Consider the following 26,007-nt stretch of genomic DNA (forward strand, 5'->3'; position numbering starts at 1 on the left):
CTATTAAAGAATAAAATGAAACACTGTTGTTCTAACATTAATGATTAGAGAAGAGCATATTAAGTCTAATTCACCGAACTAGTCACTGTGCTAGTTTTTTATGTGGTGATTTAGGAAAAGGATCTGTTTTCCCTAAGCAGACTGAAAATAAGAATAAATTTCTACGATAAATGTTTTCAGGGGTTTAGTTTTAATTATTTGTTTGACTAGTAGAAATTACTACATCAAAAGGATACTTTTACTACAGGCAGTCCCCGGGTTACGTACAAGATAGGGACTGTAGGTTTGTTCTTAAGTTGAATCTGTATGTAAGTCGGAACTGGCGTCCAGATTCAGACACTGCTGAAACTGACCGCCAGTTCTGACTTACATACAGAATCAACTTAAGAACCCCAGGCGTCCCCAAGTCAGCTGCTGCTGAAACTGATCAGCAGCTGATTCCAGGAACCCCGGGGCAGAGCAACTCTGCCTGGGGCTTCCTGTAGTCAGCGCTGGTCAGTTTCAGCAGAAGCTGACTTGGGGACGCCTGGGGCAGAGCAGCTGGGGTGCTACTGGACCAACCCAGCAGCACCCCATCTGCTCTGCCCCAGACGTCCTGATTCAGCCGCTGCTGAAACTGACCAGCAGCGGCTGAATCAGGACCTGGGGCAGAGCAACTGGGGTGCTGCCGGGTTGGTCCAGTAGTGCCCACGGGCGCTGCAGGACCAATCGGCAGCGCCCCAGCTGCTCTGCCCCAGAGTCCAAAACAAAAGCCTGGTCTGCTGGGGGGGGCGGGGGAGCACACTAGCTGTGCCCCTCCCCCCCCCAGCAGACCAGGGACACGGGGAGCAGAGCCGCAGCGGCAGCGGGGTGCCGCGCCTCTGAGGCTTTGCTCTGGCAAAGCCTCTGAGGCGCAGGACCCCCCGCGGCTGCGGCTTCAGTCAGGGTGCCTGTGGTCTGCTGGGGACCGTCCCCAGCAGACCACAGGCACCGGGTCTCATGCGGCAGCAGCGGGGGTTCCCGCGCTTCTGAGGCTTTGCTCTGGCAAAGCCTCAGAAGCGCAGGAACCCGCCCGCTGCTGCCGCTTGGGTCCCGGTGCCTGTGGTCTGCTGGGGACGGTCCCCAGCAGACCACAGGCACCGGCACCCAAGTGGCAGCAGCAGCGGTTCCCGCGCTTCCGAGGCTTTGCTCTGGCAAAGCCTCAGAAGCGCGGGAACCCGCCCGGTGCCCCTGGTCTGCTGGAGACGGTCTCCAGCAGACCAGGGGCACCAGAGCAGCTTACGAACGGGGCTTTCTCGCCCCGACTTCCGGGGCGAGAAAGCTCCGTTCGTAAGTGCGGATCCGACGTAAGTCGGATCCGCGTAAGTCGGGGACTGCCTGTACTTTTCTGTGTATTAAAGTATTAATCAGAAAACACATCACTGTTCCCCACTGTCTTCCCTCCCCCCCGGCCTTCCCCTCCACGGAGATGTGCTGGGGGGAACCGGCTTTTAAATCGGCTTCCCCCAGCCCCGGCTCCTGTATCTTCCTCCCCATCCCCCCCACCCCCGCCACCTCTGATAAATCATAGATGCCTCTTGTAATGGACCGGGCCGGTCTGGGCACAGCTGAGGGCGTCCACTCAGGGCGAATTGCTCAAACTAGGGGCTCCTTACAGCCCCCAGACTGGTGACCTTTCCAAACAGGCCACAAACCAGTCCCACAGAGCACTTCAGCTGTCTGCCTGAAGCCTCATGAGCAAAACCCCTCTGACACCCCAGCAATATCTGTGCCCCAGATGGCTCCGGGCCTCATACACAGGTGAGGGGGGCGGTCTTAGAACCCAATCCCACCTACCCCAAGCAAGTTCTGTCCGGTTCCAAGAAACCAGCCACAGATCCCAAGTCAATTTATCCTCCGGATCTTACCCACAAATCACGCTGAGCCAATCGTTTAGCATCTAACATTTAAAGGTTTATTGCTACCAGAAAGAAAAGCATGAGAGTAAGGTTGCTAAAGAATCATACATTACATGCATCGAATCTCTCAGTTCTCGATGCAGGCTCTAGCAGAGATGTTATAACTGCTGGCTTAAAAGTCCTTGTTGAACATCCTAGGTCAGGATGGGTCCACGGTTCTTTCTGGCTCTTCAATCCCTGCACTGCTGAGTGCTGAGCTGAGTACCAAGATGGAGTTGACATATTTATACCTCCTTCCTGGTCTCTTCTTGGCTGCAGCAGGTCACCTGGCCAGCGGCCTATTCCTGTGTTCCCTGCTGGTAGCCCTTATGTGTCAGTCCCCATTCTTGAGGTGTATCCTTAGCCCATTGAGTGCTATTGTCCCACAGAGCCTCACTAATTAGCATGTCCATAGGCCGGGCTCTGCCCAATGCTCAACCACATGCAGAGTAATATTCAGTATCCATACAAAGTACGTGCTGATAACTTCACACACAGACATTATATGATCACATGAATAGCGTACATAGGATTTGCAGACAGTAAGCTTCTATTCAACACCTCACATAGCCTCCTTTTATACCATTTCTGGGGCCAACATCCCCACCTATGGGTGCAGCAGTGATCTGGTTGCTTCCCTCAAATTCAGTAATGTGACACCTCTCTCTCAGCTAGCTTATCTGATGGTTGACTAGTCGAATAATCACTTACATCCCTAATATTAGCAGGAACTTGTGCGAAGGAGAAATAAAGGACTTAGAGTTTTCTGTTCTATCCATTTGGTACCTTTTATGGGAACTAAATTTATTGAGAGAAAATATCTGCTTTAAAAGGTTCCCATAAAATTAATAATGCCTCATTACATTTATTTACATTTAAAGATTTAAATAAGAGTTCACATGATATAGCCTGGTCACCCAAAAAATGACTGCCAGGTGACCTTTAAAGGCTGACAAGAACTGTGTAATTGAGAACAGATTAATCCAATAGACACAATATAATTAATACTCAAGAATTAAGTCCTGAGAAAGAAGGAAAGTAGATATACTTACATACAGCCCATCCAAAGTAAATAAAGACTAAGACCTCTACAGTAGTTGGGATTTATGGATTTCTGGTGCTAACCATAAAAAAGAACTTATATCAAATATACACTAGCTTAAAATTAATTCAAACATTTGTAATTTTACATCTATATTTTAACTTTATGTGTTTAAGCATGTTAATATGAGACAGCTGCTAGAGCTTTGTATGGAGACAAAATCCACGTGATGAACCTTATTTCATTTGATCAGCGGGATTTAGTGTTGTTCATGCTTTATCATGCTGTAATGAAATGCTGTTTCAACCCAGAACATAGGTCTGACATTAAACTAATATTTATTTAAATGTTATCAGAAATAATAATTTTTTTTTCAGTTCCAGCTGCTCAAGGTTCAAAACTTTGAGTAATATCTAACATCAAGCTGAGATGGCTTATACTTTCAGATTAATCATTCCCCCCCAAAAAGTATACACAATTTCAGAAGGAGGTAATTTCTGACTGACAAACATGGCATATAAATTAAATCAAATAATTTCTTAGCACAGCATCAATAATATTAATCCTTGTAAAGGCAAAAAGTGTTGCTGTTTTTTATTTTATAAAACTACAGTTTTCTTAAGAGTCATAGGAAGAGCACATATGAACAAAGATAGATAACTGGCTCAGTTTTAGGGCCAAAAATCTATTAGATAGTGTTACCTAACTTTGTTGTCTTGTATACCACACTCATAGAAGTGAACGCGTTGTTTGTATGCTTGTAACGGAGGGCAGAATTTGGCTCTTTGACATCTGAGTTGACCTTTCTGCGGAGTCCGTCTTGACTTATTCATTGAATGTAATCAGTAAAATTACTAAGAAAATGTAACAATTGAGACTATTCCTACATTGATTTCATTGGGTTTTTGCATATCTAAAATACATGATATTTAACTTATGTATACCCCTCTGCTCTACTTAATTTCAAGAAACATCACTCATTTTAGTCCAAGAGTTACCTGTATTCCACCCCAAATTGGTGCCCCTGTAACTTTTATTGTTTCTAAATTATTTACCTCTGAAATAAAGGACCAGTGACCTGACTACTTGTTGTTTAAGTTACAGAATAACGTGGCTACCCCTCTGTTGCAGAATTATTTAAAGAAATAAATCCCACCACATTTTAAATTTCCTTAGATTTATCCTTTTTTTCATTCAACATTGTGCTTTGGCAAATTGTGATGTGGGTGAGGATTTTCAGATTGTCATTTTATTAAAAATTATCTATGGCTGGATCTTGAACTCAGTAATTTATTGAAACAAAAAACAGGACTATGTAGCACTTTAAAGACTAACAAGATGGTTTATTAGGTGATGAAGAGCTCATCACCTAATAAACCATCTCGTTAGTCTTTAAAGTGCTACATCGTTCTGTTTTTTGTTTCAGCTAGACCAGACTAACACGGCTACATTTCTATCAGTAATTTATTGTGATACTCTTTCTATGTGACCTTGGACAAATAACTTAATATTTTTAAGCCTCAATTATTTTTTCTGAAAAAATGGCTATAATAATACCTGCCTCACTTACATGTTGTGAAAATTAAGATATAATTGAGCACATAGTGATAACCAGTTTTGCTGAATTTTAGTTTTGCTGAATTTCTTCTGTGATGGGTTGAATCACTGAATTTCCCTGGTGGTTGTACTAATCATTGCTAATGGGTGTGCTAATCATTCAACTGACATCCGCCTTTCTTCCCTCTGGGGCTTCCCAGCACTCCGTCCTGCTATGCCAGCATCAAGACACAGAGTTGGGGTTACTGCTCTCTGCAGAGCAACACAGAGACTGAACCAGTTCAGCTGGAGTGGGGGACTCCGCTATAAGGGCTAAGCACTCAGGAAACCAACCCCAAAAGGGACCAACCCCCCAAATAAATCTGTATTACTCTGTGTAAAAGTTTTACACAGTGAAAGCGTATAAGATGTCTGCCCCCCTTAGCAATGAAATGGTTTATTTCACCATCTGATATTTTGCATGGCAAAGGTTATTATTGCTTTCTTTAAATGTAGCACTGTAAATAAATGGTTATGGGAATAAAGAACACAGATTACTGTGTGTAAGCCTCACAAATATAGGGAAACAAATCAAAAAGTTTATTTGAGGAGAACCCAAGTACAAACATTATTATTTCAAAACATTCTCACTGAAGTGATTTTTGCGGGATGATACAGGAGCTTTGGAGAAAATATTTGTTGCTGTTTGATACAACTACTTTTGAAGCTTTTGTCAGTAAATCTCTTTATCTTGCTGGTAAATCTCATTGAGTGTTGCTGTACAGCCCCATGGATAATTCCAATAATCCACTGTTTGGCAATTGTGCCTTAGTATTTGGTGATCCTGTTTATCTGAGCACCTGCCAATGTTCAGTAATCTACTTTCTGTAATACATGCTGCTGTTTATATTTAGGGTTGACAGAACTTAGTTTTTATTTTCTTATTATTTAGATACATAATATTGATGTTTGTTTGATTTTAAATTTTATCTGTTTACATTTTCACAGTTGTGGGAAATTGGGGGGAGATCAAATAATGGGGGGGAAGGTCAGTTGATAGTTATTTAATGGCAGTAGACATTGAGATTAAAAAAGAAAGCTTTATAACCATTAAAACACAAAGTTCCAACATCATATCTCAAAATGATGTAAATAGCCTTAAAATATGTTTTCAAACATCATATTTCTTTATTTCTTACTTTGCCTATCTGTAAATTTTTATTGTCAATGGAAATATTTTTTCATTGCCTTGTTGTGATCGAATCCATCCCAGCCTATTTATGTTTATGATAAAAATAGGTCTACCAAAAATGAAGAATAAAATCTATGGACATATTATCTGTGAGCTTTGGCTGCCACAGACATGATTATCATGTTCAGTATTTCCAGGTACACTTTTAAAATCTCTCTTGCACTTGCTTAAAATATGCTTGTTTTATAGTTTATACCATTGAACCTGTTCTCTTGTAGATATAGCATGTGTCATGGCCCAGAATATTTATGCAGAAAAGGCTATTGGAGTACTAGGATACAGATGTGGAAGGAGCTCAAATGACAGGATTCTGAATCTTCAATACGGCAAGGACCATGGATGTTCCTGGACCACACAGCGCCCAGGAACAGGGAGGTCTGGCGGCAGGGCAGAAGTGCTGTAGGGGACACTGGCAACTTAGCCAAGAGCCCTGTGTCAGAGAGGGAGGGAGAGGAGAAAGGGGTGGCATAATGAGGAGTTCTGTTCCCAGCAGCAGCTGTGGAGCTCTTGCCCCAGCGCTGTTCTGACTCAGCAGCAGGGGAGCTTCAACCCCAGCAACAGTCAGGGAGCTCTGGCCCCAGCCACTGAGCTTCATTCCGGCCTTGCCTGTGCAGCTCTGGCCCCATCTGTGGAGCCAGGAGGCTGTGGAGTTCTGCCCTGGGGCGCTGCTAGCATCTAGAGAGCCCAGGGGCTGGGGCAGCAGTGGGGGCAGGCTGGCACTCTAACCCAGTGACAGCACAGGCCAGGAGGTGTGGGACATCTTCTAGTCTGGCAAATCCCCTTGTTCAGGACCAGTCAGGTCCCAGGGGTGCTGGACCAGCGAGGTTAAACCTGTAGCATGGTGATGAAATCAAGATTACATTTCCACTTTCTATCACAAAAATATGAGTTGTTCTTCGAGTGGTTGCTCACGTCCATTCAAATGAGGTGTGCGCGCACTGTGTGCATGGTTCCCGGAGCGTTTTTTCCTGCAGCTGTACCCGTCGGGCTGGCAGGTCGCCCCATGGAGTGGTGCCGCTAAAGCGGAGCATAAGTACCCCTGCCAGTGCTCCCCCTCCTCAGTTCCTTCTTACTGCTCGTGATGGTCGTTGGAGCTTTGCTGTCTCATACAGATCCCAGCTAGGATAGTTTGTTCTCCCGTTGGCAGTTAGTTGTTGTTGTTGTTTGTGTATTGTAACTGTTAGGTACTTAGTTAGTAGTTGCAGTTCTTATCTCTCCCCTCCGGGGGAGGGTGATGCCAGGCCCACACGGCTTTGAACTTTGTGCGTCCTGTGCTAAACCAATGCCTAAGGGAGACCCTCATGACGCTTGTCTAAAGTGTCTGGGAGAGTCCCACCTCACAGACTCGTGCAAAATTTGTCGTGGGTTTAAACCACGTACAAAGCGGGAAAGGGATTCCTATTTAAAGCTGCTGCTTATGGGGTCAGCTTTCCAACTGGCATCATCTAGAGAGACCGTGGTGCGCAGTGCACTGGCTTCGGTGTGGGAGGCACAACTGGCCCCTCTCATACCGGGGTACCGAATATGTTGGCACTGAGGACCAGTCGCAGTCTCAAGCTCTGAAAGGGTGAAGATCACCTGGTCTTAAGGCACATGGGGACCGTCACTGTCGTTCTCCAGGCCTGAACTCTCCCGGTCGTAGGGGCACACAGAAGAGGAGGACTGACCCACCACGGGTGCAGAGCCTGGGTCCGATTCCAGTGCACCGGCCCTCTGCTCCGGAGGCCTGCTCGGCACCAGTAACTTCGGAGGCACGGGCATCGCTGCTGGCACCATCGTTGGCTGCGGAGTCAGCACCTGCACCGACAGCGTCGATGAGGGCAGCGACGGATCACCGCACTGCACCGGTGGGGGCTGCTTCACTACCGGCACCAGCGCTGGCATCCGCGGCAGCACCTGCTCCGATGCCTGCACCAGCAACACTGGCACCGGCACAGACACCAGCACTAATGGCACTGTTCCAATCAGTCCCTGCTCCCAGTTCGGTATAGCAGTTGCCTGGCACCGGAGTCCCGGCACCGCCGTTATTGCGCCCGCCTGTATGAACCCATGCGGAAAAGCCGCGTCTAATGCTTTGTATAAGCCTACTCTCACTCCCGGGCAGCCCGCCACAGCACCACTCTGGTCGGTGTTGGACATTTCCTCAGAGTCTGAGGCAGAGTCGCTGCTCTCCACAAGTTCATCTCAGGTTTCATCCCGGTACTGCTCCTGTTCTCAGCACTGGCTGGTACCACAGGAATTCCAGCAGATGTGGCCCCCGCATGCTCAGCCACCCTGGCCTTTTTGGATGCCCTGGGCCTATCATCAGTGGCAGGGCCCGATGCCACCCTCGCGTATGTCCAGTGTCTCTCAGAGAAGTAGTATGCCGTCTGCCTTGCTGTCAAGGCCCCCTTCATCCTCCCAGGTGGACAGCCCGCGGAGGCAAGGGGATTTAGGGGAAGTGCCTCCAGTGGCTACCCCCCAACCTGCTTGTGCGGAACCCCAGCAGCCATTCCACTCTCCAGAGATGGTGGAAGACCCCGGGCCTGTTAGGGAGTCCTCATTGTCCCCTGATGAGGCTCTGGTGGACCTGGCTCCGCCTGTGCCGGCAATGGACGCCAGGAACTGCTCCGGAGGCTGGCAGCTAATCTCGGGATGCTGGTGGAGCCGTGACTGAGGACTCCGACCCTATGGTCGATATCCTCGCTGAGAATGCCCTCGCCGTTTAACAAAACAGTGGCTAAGATCACGACTGCCCTGTGGCAGATTCTGGAATCCATAATCTCCACGCTGAAGGGGGTCGAGAGGAGGTACTACTTTCCGTAGTTGGGGCACGAGCAACTCTATTTCCATCCGGTTCCGGGTTCGCTGGTGGTCCAGGCGGCGGCGCAAAAGGAGAGGCAGGGGTAGCCGGGGCTAACGCCTAAGGCCAGGGAGCCTAAGCACCTGGACTTATTGGGGTGCAAGGTTTATGCAACTGGTGGAGTTCAACTGCGCATTGCTAACCAGCAGGTGATGCTCAGTCGCTACACCTACAACACCTGGCAGGCGATGGGTAAGTTCTGGGACAGGCTGCCCCAGGATGCTAGACAGGAATTTGCAGCTATGGCTACGGAGGGTAGGACTATCACCCGTACAGCCCTGCAAGCTCCTTTGATGCAGTGGACTCGATGGCTCGCACCATGGCTTCTGGAGTGGTCATACGCCACAGTGCCTGGCTATAGGTGTCAGGGATCCTGACTGACATTCAGTCCACGATCCAGGACTTGCCCTTCGATGAGAGAGCCTTGTTCTCTGAGCACACTGACTCCAGGCTGCATAGTCTGAAGGACACGAGGTCTACGCCAGGTCACTAGGCATCCACTCTCCAGCGCCTCAGAGGAGACAGCTCCCTAATAGGTAGCCGGGGAGGCCGCAATTCCAGGCCTCTTGACCGGAGTCCTTGAGGCGTAGGCCTCGGGCTCCGATTGGGGGTTTCAGTAGCGTGGCAGGCGCCGTGGCTGCCCGTAACAGACATCGCCGCCCACGGGTGGACACAGTTAGGGGTGTTAGTCAGCTCTCCTCTCAGCAACTTAAGCATCCTTTTTAACGGTGCACCCGAGGACCATGTACCAATCTCGGTTATCTCCCCGGTCTTTGGGGACAGATTATCCCATTTTGCCCAAGCCATGACCCATGTCACGTCCGACCGCTGGGTGCTTGGCATGGTAAGAATGGGGTATTCCATCCCCTTTTTGAGTTCTCTGCCTTCCCTCCCAGTTCCTTCTCAGGGACCCATCTCACGAGGTCCTCCTGCGTCAGAAGGTCCTCTCGCTCTTGTCGAAGGGAGCAGTGGAAAGGATCCTATCCCATCTTGAGGGCAAGGGGTTTTATTCCCACCATTTTATTATCCCCAAGCCGAAGGGTGGGCTTCGGCCTACACTGAACTTCAGAAACCTCAACAAGGAAATAAAAAAGGCAAATTTCAGGATGGTGACCCTAGCCTCCATCATTACGGTTCTAGAAATGGGAGATAGGTACGTGGCCCTCAACCTGAAGGACGCTTATTTTCATGTGGCGATACAGCCAAGTCACAGAAGGATCCTCCTATTTGTAGTGTCCCACAGCCACTTCCAGTTCACTGTCCTCCCCTTTGGACTTTACATGGCTCCCAGGGTTTTTACGAAGTGTATGGCGGTAGTGGTGGTGTTCCTCTGGAGACACAGGGTCCAAGTTTTTCTGTACTTGGATGACTGGCTCATTCGGGGGTGGTCCAGAGACCAGGTGGTTACGCATATAAAGTTCGTGGGGGCCTACTTAGATGCCAGGAAGTGGCGGGCCTACCTCCCCAGGGCCAGATTCCAAACTATGGTGTCCATGGTGTGTGACCTGACACTGTCCCCGCTCACGATAGGTGCGGTCCTGTATGAAGTTGCTCGGGCTTATGGCGGCCTGCACGTATGTGGTCCGACATGCCAGGCTGAGGCTCAGGCCAATACAGGTTTGGCTGGCGAGGTCATTCAGTCAGACCAGGGCGAATTGGGCCGCTATCCTGACGGTGCCTCAGGAGATGCTTGCCTCCCTCCATTGGTGGGCTCATGAGGACAAGGTGTGCAACAGGGTGCCTTTTGGGTGGAGCTTCCCTCGGTCATGCTCATTACCGATGCCTCCGACAACGGTTGGGGTGTGCACTTAGAGCACCACAGGACACAAGAGTTGTGGGTTCCCCACGAGAGGACCCTACATATAAATGTGAGAGAACTGAGGGCGGTCAGGAGGTCGTGCAGGGTATTACTGACTGCACTCTTAGGACAATCTGTATCAGTACGGCTGGACAACACGGCAGCTGTGTTCTGCATAAACAAACAAGGTCATATCCCCTGTACCACGACGCAGTTCTCCTGTGGGAGCTCAGCATAGCCCACAGTAACCTGCTCCAGGCGACGTACTTGCCGCATTGCAAGAACATGTTGGCAGACTCACTGAGCAGGTCCTTCTAATCAAGATCAGGCAGTTCAGGTCACGAGTCATCCTGATAGCCCTGGACTGGCCCAGGCAGTTTTGGTACCCCATAATGCTGGAAATGACGCAGGCCGAGCCCCAGCCACTGCCGCCTATTCCAGATTTGATCACGCAAGCCTGGGAGGAGGGCCTCCTCTACCACCTGAACATCAAGTCCCTCTATCTGACGGCATGGTTTATCCATGGCTAACGCAGCCTAAGCGTGCTTGCTCAGAGGGGTGCAGGCAGTTCTGCTGGGCAGCAGAAAACCGACTACCAGGTTGATGCAAAAAGGGCGTTAGCCTTTTATATAAACAGAATGAGGCACTTTTGCAAATCGTCTCAATTGTTTGTTGCTTTTGCAGAAAGAATGAAGGGGATGCTGGTATCGGCTCTAAGGTTGTCCGCTTGGATCTCTTTAAGTCTCGGCTTGACAAAGCCCTGGCTGGGTTGATTTAGTTGGGATTAGTGCAGGGGGCTGGACTTGATGACCTTAGAGGTCTCTTCCAGCTCTATGGTTCTATGATTCTATGTATACGGGAGTGTTATCCTTTGTCGCACAGAGAGCCGCCCCAGGTTAAGGCACACTCTACTAGAGCGCATGCGTCCTCCACAGCCTTTGGGGCGCAAGTTCCAATACTTGAGATTTGTAGAGTGGCCATGTGGTCCTCTGTTCACAGGTTTATGGCGCACTACACGCTCACCCAACAGGCCAGGGATGATGCCGCTTTGGGTTCTGCTGTTCTTGGTTCAGTTCTGTTTTTTTTTTTTTTTTTTTTAAAGAGGGTTTTAATATATCGTATGGATGATATCAATACCTCACTTGCGTTCCTTTATTATGTCATGTTATTCTGTTAAATAAATTTCTGGTTGATGTTTATAACTTTTGAGTTGTCTTGTTAGGAGTGTATCTTGACCCTGACTCCGTATGGTTTCAACTCGGGAGTCACCTCATTCAAATGGACATGAGTAACCACTCAAAGAAGAAAAAACTGTTACTTACCTGTAACTATTATTCTTCGAGATGTGTTGCTCATGTCCATTTGATTCTCCCCCACTTCCCCTTCGTTGGAGTCGCTGGCAAGAAGGAATTGAGGAGGGGGAGCGCCAGCAGGGATCTTACGCTCCGCTATAGCGGTGCCACTCCAGGGGGCAACCTGCCGGCCCGATGGGTACCGCTGGGGAGAAAAACGCTCCGGGAACCGTGCATGCAGTGTGCGCACACCTCATGTGAACGGACATGAGTAACACATCTCAAGGAATAACAGTTACAGGTAAGTAACCAGTTTTTTCCCCACCACAAGAGTGGGCTTCTGCAGCGTGTAGAGTTCCCTAATTGTGATGAGATACAATGGTCAGGTGAGTCACATTCAGTTTGAGCTAGAGCAGGAGTTATTGGTTGTGTGTTCCCACCAGAAAATGCCAACTCCCACATAATGTGTTCAGTGAAATACTTTCTTAACATCCTATGCCAATCAGATTTTAATTGTTATATTTTATTAATCTTAGTCCCTCTTTTTCCTACCTTACTTTTCCTTTAATTTTGCCTCTGTTTCTGCAATTTCTAGTGTTCTTTCTTTTTCACTACATTTTCTGTTTCTTGTTGAATTTTCTAGTCTCATTCCTGCCTTCACCCAGATCCACTGACTCTATTTAGATTTTCTCTTAATAATCTTAAAATCTTTGAAATTAGAAAGATCTACTGGGTGACTTCTTATGTCCATCTGCCACTCCAGAATTGTCCCATATCTTCTAATTTCTAGAGTTTAGTGATGTTGGGCTCAAATGTGAAGCAGTGGAGCTCCCTTAATGACTAGTGAACAATTGAACAGATTTAAGAATATGTTTGTTTGTATTTGGTCTAATTTTTTTCAACTTTTTTTTCATCGTGGAGCTCTTAATTGTCATTCCATTTACCACCTCAAATAATAACTAACTCTTACTTACTTTTGTCCAATATTTGTAGTCTTCTCATGTTTATACTTTTCATCTTTCCCCTGCAACCATCTGACTTTATTTATAGTCAGATTTAACCCTTTTAAACAAAATATTGTAATCTCGTAAGGAATTTATGAAAAAGCCAAAGAAGCCCTACAATTTTAGTGCATAAATAGAGTAAGTATCCATAAATACATTTAGAAATCTTGGTTATTAATAGTTTCCATAGCTTTTTCATGTTCTTCTGTAAGGTCAAAAAAAATCATAAACCCCCAAAAGAAAAATTCCTATAATAAAACTTGTTGTGTAGGTTTTAAATTAACCAACAATTACAGTCAATTGAGTTGCACAGGAAACTAATTATGTGTCAGCATCCACCATTTTGGGGAGGAGAAAATACCCGAGCAAAGATTAGAAATACTCCTGAAAAAGACAATATTTTAGACTTTTTTCTCCAATATAATAACTTCTAACAGCTTCCTTACAGAGCTTTTGTGCCAGAGTTGCTGGTACTATATAGCAAAGGAGCCTTGCTTGAAGGAACATTGTGTTTTCAAATACACAGAATGAGGTCTTTGTCAGGAGAAGAAAGGAAATGTCCTCAGAGGAATGAGGTTATTATCGGTAATGAGTCCTATTTCAATTATTAGGTATCTTCTGGGTCATAGGCTAGATCTACAAGGCACGTTTAATAGATATGGTAATAAAAACTCTGAAAGCTGAAGGGGCCATGCCTGTGCTCGATAAAATTCCTTAGTGTAAATGTGACCCTGCTCGCTGTCATGAACAATATATTGTGTAATGTCAAATAATCCCAGAAAAAAATATTTCTCATCAAAAATTGTTTTAAATGGAAAATTCATTGTTCTTTGAGTGATTGTCTGCATGGATTCCATTCTGAGTGCACATGTGAACCGTTTATTCAAAATCAGATGCTTTTGGTTAGCAGCATCTGTTGAGACCATGCCTGTGACCTGTGTGCCCCCTGCACTGTCGCATGGACATAAGGGATGCAGCAACCCCAGCATTCCCCAGTTCCTTTTTGCTGCTCATGGCAGAAAATGGAACCCTTGAAGTGTGTATTAGTTATTAATATGGTTAATTATTTAGTTGTTAGTCTTCTTGCTAGTTGATTAAAAAAATCCACATTTTGTGTTATGCTTCAGTGCCACTTAACTGATGGCTATGTGCCTCTCTTATTTAGGAGGAAGACTTATTCCTGAGCTATGTTTCATGTGTTGCTCCTTCTGGAACCAAACTCAAACAGTGAAGATCATCTTAGAGATGTAATGGTACGTCTAAACTACAACCCTCTTTCGAAAGAGGGATGTAAATTAGACATATTGAAAGTGCAAATGAAGCTGGGATTTGAATTTTCCGTGATTCATTTGCATAATCGCGTCATGGCATTTTTTTTGGAAAACGTTATTTCAAAAGTGAAACTGTGGTCTAGATGCAGTTCTTTCAAAAAGAAAAGCCTTTGTACTCTTCATTTTTTGAGGAATACAGGTTCTTTCAAAAAAGGCTTTGCTTTTCGAAAGAACCGCATCTAGATCGCAGTTTCACTTTCGAAATAACGGTTTTGCAAAAACATTGTGATGCGATTATGCAAATGAAGTGTGGGAAATTTAAATCCCGGCTTCATTTGCAATTTTGATATGTCTAATTTACATCCCTCTTTTGAAAGAGGGATGTAGTCTAGACATAGCCTAAGTGAGTAGTTGACTAACCGATAAGCCTAGGCTTATCGGTTAGTTGAATTCACTACTCGCATTCCCCCCTTCCCCGGCTGCCTCTGTATCCGAGGAATCAAGGCTGGGGGGAAGCAGGAACTGGTGCTGGGAAGAGCCATCTTAAAAGCTGGTTTCCCCCTCCCCAGCACCAGCTCTGTGGTGCTGCCTTCGCCCCCCGCTTCCCTCCGGCATTGCTGCCTCTCTTAGAGGTGGCATGGGGGGTGGTGGTGAGGGGAGGCTGCCGCAAAGTAGCCCCTATACGCGGCAGCCCGGGCTGGCTGCGGGTAGAGTCTGTTCCGGCAGCAGCCCCTGTCTATGGGGGCATCCCAGCTTATACATGAGAAAAGGTGGATAAAATAAAAGAGTGGGTGACATTTTTTTATTTGAATTGAGCCTGATTTATGTACCAGTCAATAAGGATATATAGGCCAACTGTTGTGTCTGTGTTGAGCAAAATGTGAGAGCCTTTTTTAAAGCAATGTGGATACATTAAACAAGCTGTGAGATTGCCTGCTCAAATGGAAAATGTTAAAACATAGCCAAAGGGCTTAACCAGGGCAGCTTTCATTTTACAATACTCCTTGCTTCTAAATATAATGATCACTGTAAACTTTACAGATTTCACAACACACATGCTTTTGTTAGGATGGTAACTTGATTCTGTTTTTCACTTGTGATTATTAACCAGATTGAAAGATGCATAGGCCATGTTTGTAAGAATTGAGCCAAATCATTCTGTAACAAATTAGAAAATATTGTTATTGTGATTGCAAAAATAAGCAAGTTAAACATATTTCATACAACAGAAAGGCACTAGCTTTTGGCACCTCATAACGCAGATACGTGCCTAAATAGCATTAAAATCTGTCTCTAGATCCCGTTTATATTTCTTCTCAGCAGTCTGCCTAATGTAACACAGTAAGAACTCCAGATATTGTGTATTTGTGAGAGAAATGTTATTTTTAAACTGAAGTAAAAAACACGTTTAATTGGTTTGTTGGGATAAATAATAATTTGTGTTAATATTATGATGAGTCCTGACAGCAATAGTTGTGTGAGGAAAGTGAACAGGATTTGGCTGTGAATAGTTACGTACCAGTGATTGTGGTTTGTCACTCTAAAGTTTGTTAGAGCCGACTGTGGGATTTCTGAGTTATACAAGAGGTAATTCCCAGAATTTCAAAAATGCTAAATTAATTTTAAGAGCTCTATACCCACACTCAGTCTGTGCATTGTGATGCACAACTTAGAATCAGAGCTATTTCCAACTGTGGTAAAAAAACTATTGGTGGTGGTATTGATTTATTATTTGTACTTTATAAAAAACAAAATTATAACATAGTACAGTATTGGGCCTGAATTATTTGACAGACAGATGAAGAAAACATAGGGCTTGTCTACACAGTGCCACAGTACAGCCTACAGGAGTGTGAATTGCACTAAAAAGTTGTACTCTAATAATCCCATCTGTACACTGCTGTCACAAGCTAAAAGAAGATACATAATTCTTGTGAACATAGCCCTCTTTCAAACAGGACTATGTTTACATGAAATACATAGCTTTTTGTTTGTGCCACCCATAACCATGGGGGTAGCTAGAAGCACAACTTTTGGAGTGCTCTGCAATTCATATATTGGAAGTCTGCATTGCAGTGCACTGGCGACACAGCCTTAATTGTGAGTTAAATATATGCGATCAGGGGCAGCCCGTGGATGTAGGCAACCTTGGCAGTTGCCTAGGGCGCTGCGTTTAACCCGGTACCCAATGATGACGTCACACCATTGAGGGCTATGGAGGTGGGGGCGCCGATCATGTATTCCGCCTAGGGCGCCAATTGCCAGCAGCTCTTCTTGAGCCACTCCTGTATGCGATCTTTGTGTTCTGATTACTAAATCAAGACTTAATAATGCAAACACTTACTACAGGCATAACTCTGAATGTCAGTCACAAAGAATATCACTCATTTTAGTACCACATTCACTTACATTCTGCAGAAATTTGCTTTCACCTTGTTTTTGTTCAAAATTATTTACACTAGAAATAAAAAAAGTCATGAAACTGAGGTGACATTTACACACACACAAAAGAAATTCCTGAGCATTTTAAGACTCCTGAATGTATAATTTTTTTGTCTTGCATACATTATTGAGCAGTGTGTCAGATTGAAAGAGTTGACTACTGAGTGTAGTACTTCCTGCCATAGGAAGTTTCACTGACATTAAACGTAATATTCTGTCTGTTTTCATGGGAATATTCACCAAATAAATGTTGTGTCTATGAGAAGATATTTGTCAGTTTGGACCTTAAATTGTGATAATTAATGACTATTGGTCAGAATTCAAGGTGTTCCCCTTTTCCATATATGGAGATGTCAACAGTGTGTAAGGCATTATAGATAGGTAAGAAAATGATTTTTTTAAAAGAGCTTGCATACACAGAAGGGAAGAAACTATACTAGCAGTACTACTGAATGGAGACGTTTAACGTGCATCTTTTCGGTTCTATGACTTTTGTTGCACTGTACTTTTTTTTATAAAAAATATTTGTAGTCATCTAGTTCCTGATTCCTGAGCTTATACTCTTTAGACTCATGCATTCTTTTAATTTAGCATATCCAAAAAGTATCCGTTTAAGTAATAAGAGCACTTTCAACAATCTCTACTATCTTGTTTCTCCAGGAATTCAATATCACATTCAGACTACCTCTAAGAGCAGAGGTGGTTGATACAACAACAAACTTATTTGACCCTCCTGTCCCTCCACCCCCACATCTGAGGATTATAATTCTTTTTTTTTCAGCATTATCACCTCTGTATTATTGTAAACATTGAACACTTTTGATCAGTCCACTGTGAAAATTCTTTCTGACACCTTAATTTCCTCTTGTTTTGCTGTAATTCACTTCCTTGGATCCTGCTATATGGATCCTGCTATACTTTTTTCCCCCTGCATCCCGACTCTTAAATTACCATAATCTACAATAATAGCAGTACCACAACACTCTTGTAAAGCTGTTGTGTTTTGGATCACACTATACTGTGTTTGTATTTCCAAAATGTGTGATGCCTTGTCTCCTCACCTGTATCTCAAAATGTGCTATCCTCATTAGCTTCCTGTCTCTAGCAATAGTACAAAATCTCTCTCCCATACATCAAGAATTTCCATAGAATGGTTCTATTCAACCTCATCTGTGGTTTCCATCTAATTTGTATTCTTCTTTAAGGCCTTTTTCCTAAAATTTCATCCCCTTTTTGTTCAGAGTAATGGTGCCTCCTACTAAGGAACAGCAGTCCCTTCAACACCATTCTATAATTTGCTAGATACAAAAAAGGGGGCTTGTATAAAATCATGTTGATAGTAACATAGAACATGAGTCAGAAAGGGAAAGAGCAAGGGGAAGCAAAGGAGCTGAGGACCGTCTTATCCATGCAACTACTGTCATTGAAATCAGAGGCACTCAGATGACTAAGGGCGAATGTAATTAGGCCCTCTCATTTGTATTGCTTTGTTTGAAGCATTTTTATTTAAATCCCTCATTCATTATTCCTTTGCATGTATTCTTAAAAATCTAAGGACTGTATAATGTGCAAGAAGGAAAACAAGTTGCTGAATCTAATGGGCTAACCTTCTAACAATAGCATCTAATTTTGCACCCATAATTAACCTTCCAGAGTCAATTACAGGCACACATTCTAGCATTTATAGCTTGGACTATCTGCTGGCACAACCAGGCAGAGCTACATTTTAATGTAGTCCTGAACAGTAGATTACAGGCATAAAAATGTTGTATTTTTTTTGTTTTAAAATATGGCCCAAACTATTACTGTACTTGATAACAGAGAAATACTAAACAGCATACAACTTTGATTTAAAAAGTAATAGAAATAGCAAATTAAATGGTAGATGAAATACCAAATATTCCACAATAGGGATATAAGTTATTAAATGGTTAATCAATAAGTATTAGTATTACCATTAATATATGGCAATTAATATTTAAAACAGATAGGCAGCAGACCCAGATCTTAACCCTCTGTTGTGTGGGGATGTGTGTCAGCCCTGGTCACAGACTACACATTCTGTCTCTTGTCATGTTAAAGATTAAACAGATAACCAATATCATTTTCATAGTTTAAATGGGTACTACAGCTATGGAGTGTAAATGTCAAGAAAGTGAACGGAGTATGAATTATTTTTTAACTATAAGACCCGTGGCAAATTTTTAGGAACGAATTTTCTAAATTCAGTAATAGACACTCCAGTATGGTACCTTTCATTACTGACACCAGATGACTTGTTGAAATGTTGCATAAGAATATTTAATGCATATCTAAATGATGAGAGAGGCCCTTTCTCTAAAATAGAGCAAACATTGAACATTTTAGGGATCTTTTAAAGGGTTCAGTGATCAACCTGAAAAAATCCAAAGATTAGAAAAGTTGAACCTTTATTAATTAACATTTTAAAAGTCTTTTAAAAGTCTGAATTGTAGATTTTGATGGAAGTGACTGGCATAATCTTTTTTTGGTCAATTTTATTTCCATTCCACTTCCTCCAGTACTTTTCTTTTCAGCCTCACCTATATCTAACCTCCTTTGAGTAATAATGATTTAAAAGGATAAAGATTACAATATATGAGATTACAGATAGCAGAGGAATAAATACAGCTAGCCATGTGATGATAGGGATGTGAATGGATAACCAGTTTCTGCTGGGTAGCTTAGTTGGTTAACTTAAAATTTAACTGATTAGTCAAGATTTTACCTCCCTATATGTGATGATAGGTAGTTGTGTAAATAAATCATTGAACTAAAAGCAGATCTCTCTCCTTTTCTCTTTTTACACATGTGAACACTCATACTAACAGAGGGAACAGAAATCTCAGTAACCTTCAAAACTCCTCCCATTTGACCTAGATTCACTCCCAATTCACCATTCTGATACCATATTGTTCTTTGGAAAGAAAAGATAGGCTTGTGATTAATATTGGAATCTAATGGAGAGAAATTAAAGAAGTAGATTCTGTTGAATGGAAAAATTGGGCCTCTGCCTTGAATAAGTAATATATCTGGCTGCCAAGTCTTTCACTTCAACAGACATTTACATAATCTTTCTAATTTAAGAGAACGGCAAATATTTTAATATGTTTGATATGTCGACATGTGCCTGGCATCCAGCTCCAGTCCTGAGAATAAATAAGGAGCTGAATTCCAAGATAAAGAAGGTAAATCCATTTTTTGTGATGTGTGGAGCCTCTGAGCCATACCCTGCTTGCCTTATTGGTGCTGGATTGAATTAACTTCTCTCCAGAGGCTAGCACAAAGCTTATGCATCAGTTAGGTTTAGGATGGCCATCTGGATTTGGTGGGCTCTATGGGGCTATTCCAGCCCTTACTGGTTAACCATAACTGGTAAGCCACACATTGAATGAGGTTTATCGGTTAACCATTAAAATCTCTAAATGGGTAAATCTCACCCATGGATTATAAAACTTTTAATGATGTAGGAAGAATTTCCACCTTATGCAAAACTATCTACAAAATTTCACAAGCTACATCCCAGTCAAAACTGTTTACTACTTGGTTCTATAAAAACATAGCTCTAAAGGAGGCATTTCTGTGAAATATTAATCTACACAATTTGGTTTCAGATTTATAGCTGAGTGCTTTTAAATGATGAAGGCAAAGTGTTGCTCTCCTGGTAAGATCTACTCACTGTAGTGGGAAATGAAACACATGATTCTAGTTATCTTCTACTCAGCATTCCTAACCATCTGCAAAACAGCACTGATTAATTAATTTAGCCTGTGGCAAGAATTTTTCAAATAACTTTGCCATTGGAGGTCTTTTTATCATGCAGGCAGTTTAGTTCAGTTAGTAGGACTCCTGCCTTTAAACTAAGAGATCATGGATTAAAACTTACTTCTTGTACTCCTATAAATACTGTATTGTTAGATAGGCCATCCTTCAAATGAGATGTTAAACTAAGCTCTAAGAATCTATTGACATGTATCAGAAGACTCAGTAGATATATGTCCTGGCCAATATTCCCCCTCTCAGTAATACAATTCTGCAGGAGAGCTATTGTTGGGTTTAAGGCGTTGTCTTGATGGCTATTTTAATCATGTTCAATTGACTTGGCTTAACCTGACTGAAGAACTTCTTCAAGACACAGGCTAAAACTTTTTAAACGTCATATTGATTAGCCTTGGTTTAGCTTTTGAGGTTAAAGCTAATGTGGCTTGATGGATGGTAATTGGTGTCTTTTTACTAGGCTTTTCAATTGTAGTAAACTGCTTGATTGAGTATTGATACACATGAAAAATACATCCTTTTGGCTTGTCAGAATAGTGCCTAATAGATCTTTTATTTGCCTATGAAAATACGTATACTACCACTCTATAACTAATTGTTTTGAAAAGTCCATTGTGATCCCTTAAGTATTAGAGCTAATATATTAAGTAAATACACTTTTTAAAACCAATAATAAAGACTTTGGAATCAAATATCCATAATAATTGAAATGTTATGTAATAATAGTTTATCCTAGTTTCATTTTATTTTTATTTCTTCCCTGTAGGTCAAGGCTACAGATGCAGATGCAGGCCAGTTTGGTCATATTGAATATTTTCTTTATGATGGATTTCATAATTATGAAAAATCTAAAGCATTCCGGGTAGATCCACATACAGGACACATCTGTGTGTGTCAAGACATTGATAGAGAAGAGGATCCAGCTACTTATGATCTCTTAGTGAAAGCTACAGATGGGGTAAGTTTCACCCTGGAATATAACTAGACTTGTAAGTATGTTTTGTATTTTGAGTACAAATATATAGTTTTAACAAGGGAGGGAAGTGTTTAATATATTTACGTGGAAGTTGAGATAACCAGCATACTATGTATGCCAGGGCAGGGCAAGAGCCTATCAGCAGACCAGATCCAACCCACGAAGCACTTTCCTCCGGCCTATGTAGCAGCTCTCAGCCCTCCCCCTTCGCCTCCCCCCATGTGTTGCCTGAGAGCCGGGAAGGTGCGAGCCCCCTCAACTCCTGCTATTTAAAGGTCATGCGCCTGCCTGGTGACTGCTAACGCATTGCCTGGCAGCCACCCAGAAGGTTCAAGCCCTCTAAATAGAAACAAGTGAAAGGGCTTGTGCTTCCTTGATGGTTCCCAGGCAACATATTATGCAGTGGGGCTGGCAGCGTCAAGCCTGTTCAACTGCTTCTGTTTAAAGGGCTCATGCCTTCTGGGCAGCTGCTAAGGTGCAAGCTCTTTAAATAGCTGGAGTTGAAAGCAGTGTTTGCTCTAACTTTTTCTATCCGTTGATGGGTTGAAATGTATTATGTGCAACACGAGTGTTGAGGTAGTGTATGGATGTGCACCACTGATACAAACAAAACAAACACATACATATATATACACACACATAAAATTTAGTGTGTATATGTACACACACACACATATACACATATATTTTAAGCAGTCTATATGTGTGGAAGAAAATATATTAAAAACAAGACACCGTGGTCTGGTTGCTGTGAGTTCCCTTAGTTAGTGACTACAAAGGTAGGGAATTAGCCTTCTTTCACTTGAGGAAGAGCAGAAGCCCCAAAACCAATTAACACATGGCTTCAGGCTTTGTAGACAAATGCATGTTTCAAAGAGCTTTCAGATAAGGTTTCATCCTACAAAATTGGCATCACACATAGTACCTGCTACTTCTGGGTCTTAAAGAGTCAGAACTTTACTTTCTTCTTCGAGGGTTTAACAGCAACCAGAAGGATAAGAAGAAAAAGAGCCTTTCTTTTATTAATACGTCTATAACAGCAGAAGAAAAAGTGGAGCAGGCCATGGGTGCTGTCGCTGTGTCCCGCTCACCTACAGCACCACAACCCTGCCATGCCAGCACTATCTGGCTTCAAAAGGCGTACAGGGTGCTGGATCTCTATTTCAGCAGCAGACGGACACGAACAGTGTCTGCATTGCCTGGGGCAGGACCACCCAGTGAGCCAATGCCCGCACTGCCAGAAACTTGCCTTGAGATAAAAAAGGGTGAGAGATTTACAGAGGAGAATCCTCTTTACGGAGAGCACCATGGCTGAACCGCAGCCTCATTTAACCCCCCCTCTTCCCCGAGTTATTCCTACTGGGATGGAGGGCAAGTGGAGCACTCCCTCAGAGGGACATGCCAGAAAGCAGGACCAGGAGCAGAGCACAAAATGCTCCAGGACCCCTGCTGATGTTCTGCCATTGAGCAGCAAAAGACCTCCTGGCAAAAAAGCTGACAATGCTTGCCCTGAAAAGGGTTGTCAGAAGTGGGATAAGGGATCCTCCTCAAAGAGAAGCAGTGATGGCAAAACGAAGCACAGAGATGCTGTCCAAGCTTTGGGCTCTCCTTGCAGCAAACACAAAAACCAACAAGCTTTGAAGCAGCACAGTGCCATGCACAGACAAATGGTCAATACTGACGGAACCGGCGCAGCCCAGAGCACAGACTACACAGATGAATTCAGCGGTGGCAAGTTATACGGTGATGCCGCCACCGCTTCCGGTACCGACATACACCAAGATTCAGGACAGGGATATAAGGGACCAACCCCAATATGCTGCAGCACAACAACACCAGCCCCAGAACTGGCAGATGACACAATGGATACTCCCACACCTCCCACCACAGTGGCCCTACAGGAACCTATGGGCGCCCTAAAGAATCCAACAAACGCAGTTACAACAAACTGTCCAGGTACCCCGGGCACAGTTGGTTGATAGAAACACGCAGAGACAAGCTGACTATAGCCCAGACAACCATGACAGCGATTCTTCTACAGTGGAAGCAACACATGATTTGCTTATCCCTCCTAATACATCATACTCCATGATGGACGAGCATAGTCTACCCCTGTTACCAATCAGAGGGGATGATTTTAAAAGGTTCCAGGACCTGTTCTGGAGGGTAATGGACATGCTTGCTCAGAACTCCAGTATATAGAGGGAGAAAAACCTGTTGAGAGTCTGTGGGTCAAGTTGAGAGGTGTAAGCAACAGCAGTGATGTTGTGGTTGGTGTCTGCTATAGGCCGCTGAATCAGGTGGATGAGGTAGATGAGGCTTTCTTTGGACAACTGAGAGAAGCTTCCAGATCACAGGCCCCGATTCTCATGGGGAACTTTAATCACCCTGACATCTGTTGGCAGGACAATACAGCAGTACACAGACAATCCAGGAAGGTTATGGAGAATGTTGGGGATAACTTCTTGGTACAAGTACTGCAGGATCCAACCAGAGGCTGTGTGCAGCTTGACCTGCTGCTCACAAACAGGGAGGAGCTAATAGGGGAAGTAGAGGTGGGTAATAACCTGGGAAGCAGTGATCACGAGATGGTAGATTTCAGGATCCTGGCCAAAGGAAGAAAAGAGAGTAGTAAAATACACACCTTGAACTTCAGAAAAGCAGACTTCGACTCCCTCAGAGACCTGATGGGCACAATCCCCTAGGATGCTTACATGAAGTGGAAAGGAGCCCAGGAAAGCTGGCAGTATTTTAAAGAAGCCTTATAGAAGGCACAGAAAGAAATCATTCCAATGTGTGGCAAGAGAAGCAAGTATTAGGAGACCGGATTGGTTCACCGGGGAAATCCTTGGTGAACTTAAGCACAAAAAGGAAGCTTACAAAAAGTGGAAACTTGGATAGATGTAGGATAAGGGATCCTCCTCAAAGAGAAGCAGTGATGGCAAAATGAAGCACCCTTCCCCATCCCTCTTCAGGGACCGTTCTTGCAAGTTGGTTCTCCTGGAAAAAGCACAGCGCCTCCTAAAACTAGGCGCTATAGAGGAGGTACCTAGCCTATACAGAGGGAGGGATACTATTCCCGATACTTCCTAAAACTGTCAAGAAATCGGGCGGGTGGAGGCCCATCCTAGATCTTTGCGAACTCAACCGGTTCATCAAGTATCAATGGTTCAAGATGATTACGTTGGCAAAGATCATATACCTGCCTTAGAGAAAGGAGCATGGCTATCTACACTTGGCCTCAAGGATGCATATTTTTATGTATCAATTCACCCAGCACACAGACGATTCCTCAGGTTCACCATCAAGGACTCACACTATCAGTACAGGGTGCTCCTGTTCGGTCTGTCTACAGCACCAAGAGTCTTCTCTAAAGTCCTCCCTGTGGTAGCCGCACACCTGCGAAGAAAGCAAATAAACATATTTCCCTACCTTGACGATTGCTTAATCATGGCACCCACTTACGGGGACACAGAGCAATTGTTGGAGATGACAAGAGTGTTGTTTGACATGCTCAGGCTCTTATTGAACTTGGACAAGTTCCACCCTCACTCCTACCCAGACACAGGAGTTTATAGGAGCGCAGTTGGACTGCACCCAAGGTACAGCCTCACTGCCTACCCATGGATGGTTGTGAATATGCGACCTTATCATGTCAATACAGAGGCCCACACACCATGGCATGCTCATGCCTGCAAATACACGGGCACATGGCAGCATCCATGTTTGTAGTCCCAAATGCCAGACTACATATGAGGGCATTCCAGGAATGGCTACACTCAGTGTATCGTCCCAAGCACAATCCTCTCCATAAAACACTCTGTACCCAGCTGAGTCAAACTCACTCTGAACTTGTGGACAGACAGAAACGACGTCTGCAGAGGACTTCCGTTTCAGGCACCAATGCCATGTATTACCATCATGATGGACACGTCCCTGCTGGGATGGGGAGCCCATCTGGGGAGCATGGTGCTACAGGGACAATGGACACGCAACGAGTCCCAGCTTCACATCGATGTGTTGGAGCTCAGAGTACTGAGGAGGGCATGCTCCCAACTGCTCTCTCACATATGAAACAAAACCGTGAGGATAATGTTGGAAAATGCTGCCACGATATATTACATAAACAGACAGCAGGGCGCAAGATCTCACAGCCCATGTGTAGAAGTAATGAGACTATGGCAATGGTGTAATGTACATAACATCACACCTACAGCAATGCATCTGCCGGGTAAGGACAGCATACTAGTGGATGCCCTCAGCAGACAATTCTTTCAGAACCATGAATGGGAGATCAACAAGTCCATCATAAACCTTTTCAGGAAATGGGGTTATCCGGTAGTGGACTTGTCTGCAACGCACAGCAACTCCAAGTACCCTTTATACTGTTCCAGGGTGGGCATTGGATCTCTCGGAGATTCTTTTGTGGTACACTGGGACTTCCCATTGGTGTACGCATTTCCACCTATACCTCTCATATAACAAACGGTACAAAAGATCAAACAGGATGTGGCTGGAGTCATCCTTGTAGCTCCCAACTGGCCAAGACAGATTTGGTACCCTACCATACTGCAACTCAGCACGTGTCACCGGTGCAAGTTTCCCCCGTTACGAGCTCTTCTGACTCAAGACAAAGTACGCATACCACACCCTGAGCTCTACACACTCAACCTGCAAACCTGGATTCTTGTTGGCTCTCAGACAGCAAGCTAACCCTGTCTCAAAGGGTCAAAGACATCCTCATTAACTCCAGGAGACCCACAACAAGACAAACATACCTGCAGAAGTGGGTCTGATTTGCAGCCTGGAATTCAGCTCACACACAGGATCCACATGAGGGG

At 44.2% G+C, this 26,007-nt stretch overlaps 1 protein-coding gene across 1 annotated transcript in view; it reads left to right on the forward strand.

Moving 5' to 3' along the window:
* Positions 1 to 26,007, forward strand: part of DCHS2 (dachsous cadherin-related 2) — a 199,798-nt gene that overhangs the window by 40,747 nt on the left and 133,044 nt on the right. The window contains exon 2 of the mRNA XM_025185469.3: positions 20,957 to 21,148. Within this exon, the coding sequence (XP_025041254.3) occupies positions 20,957 to 21,148 (192 nt within the window). The remainder of the gene's footprint in view (positions 1 to 20,956; positions 21,149 to 26,007) is intronic.

The sequence above is a fragment of the Pelodiscus sinensis genome, chromosome 4, assembly GCF_052426305.1.
Source record: "Pelodiscus sinensis isolate ZL-2025 chromosome 4, ASM5242630v1, whole genome shotgun sequence".
Lineage (NCBI taxonomy): Eukaryota > Metazoa > Chordata > Testudines > Trionychidae > Pelodiscus > Pelodiscus sinensis.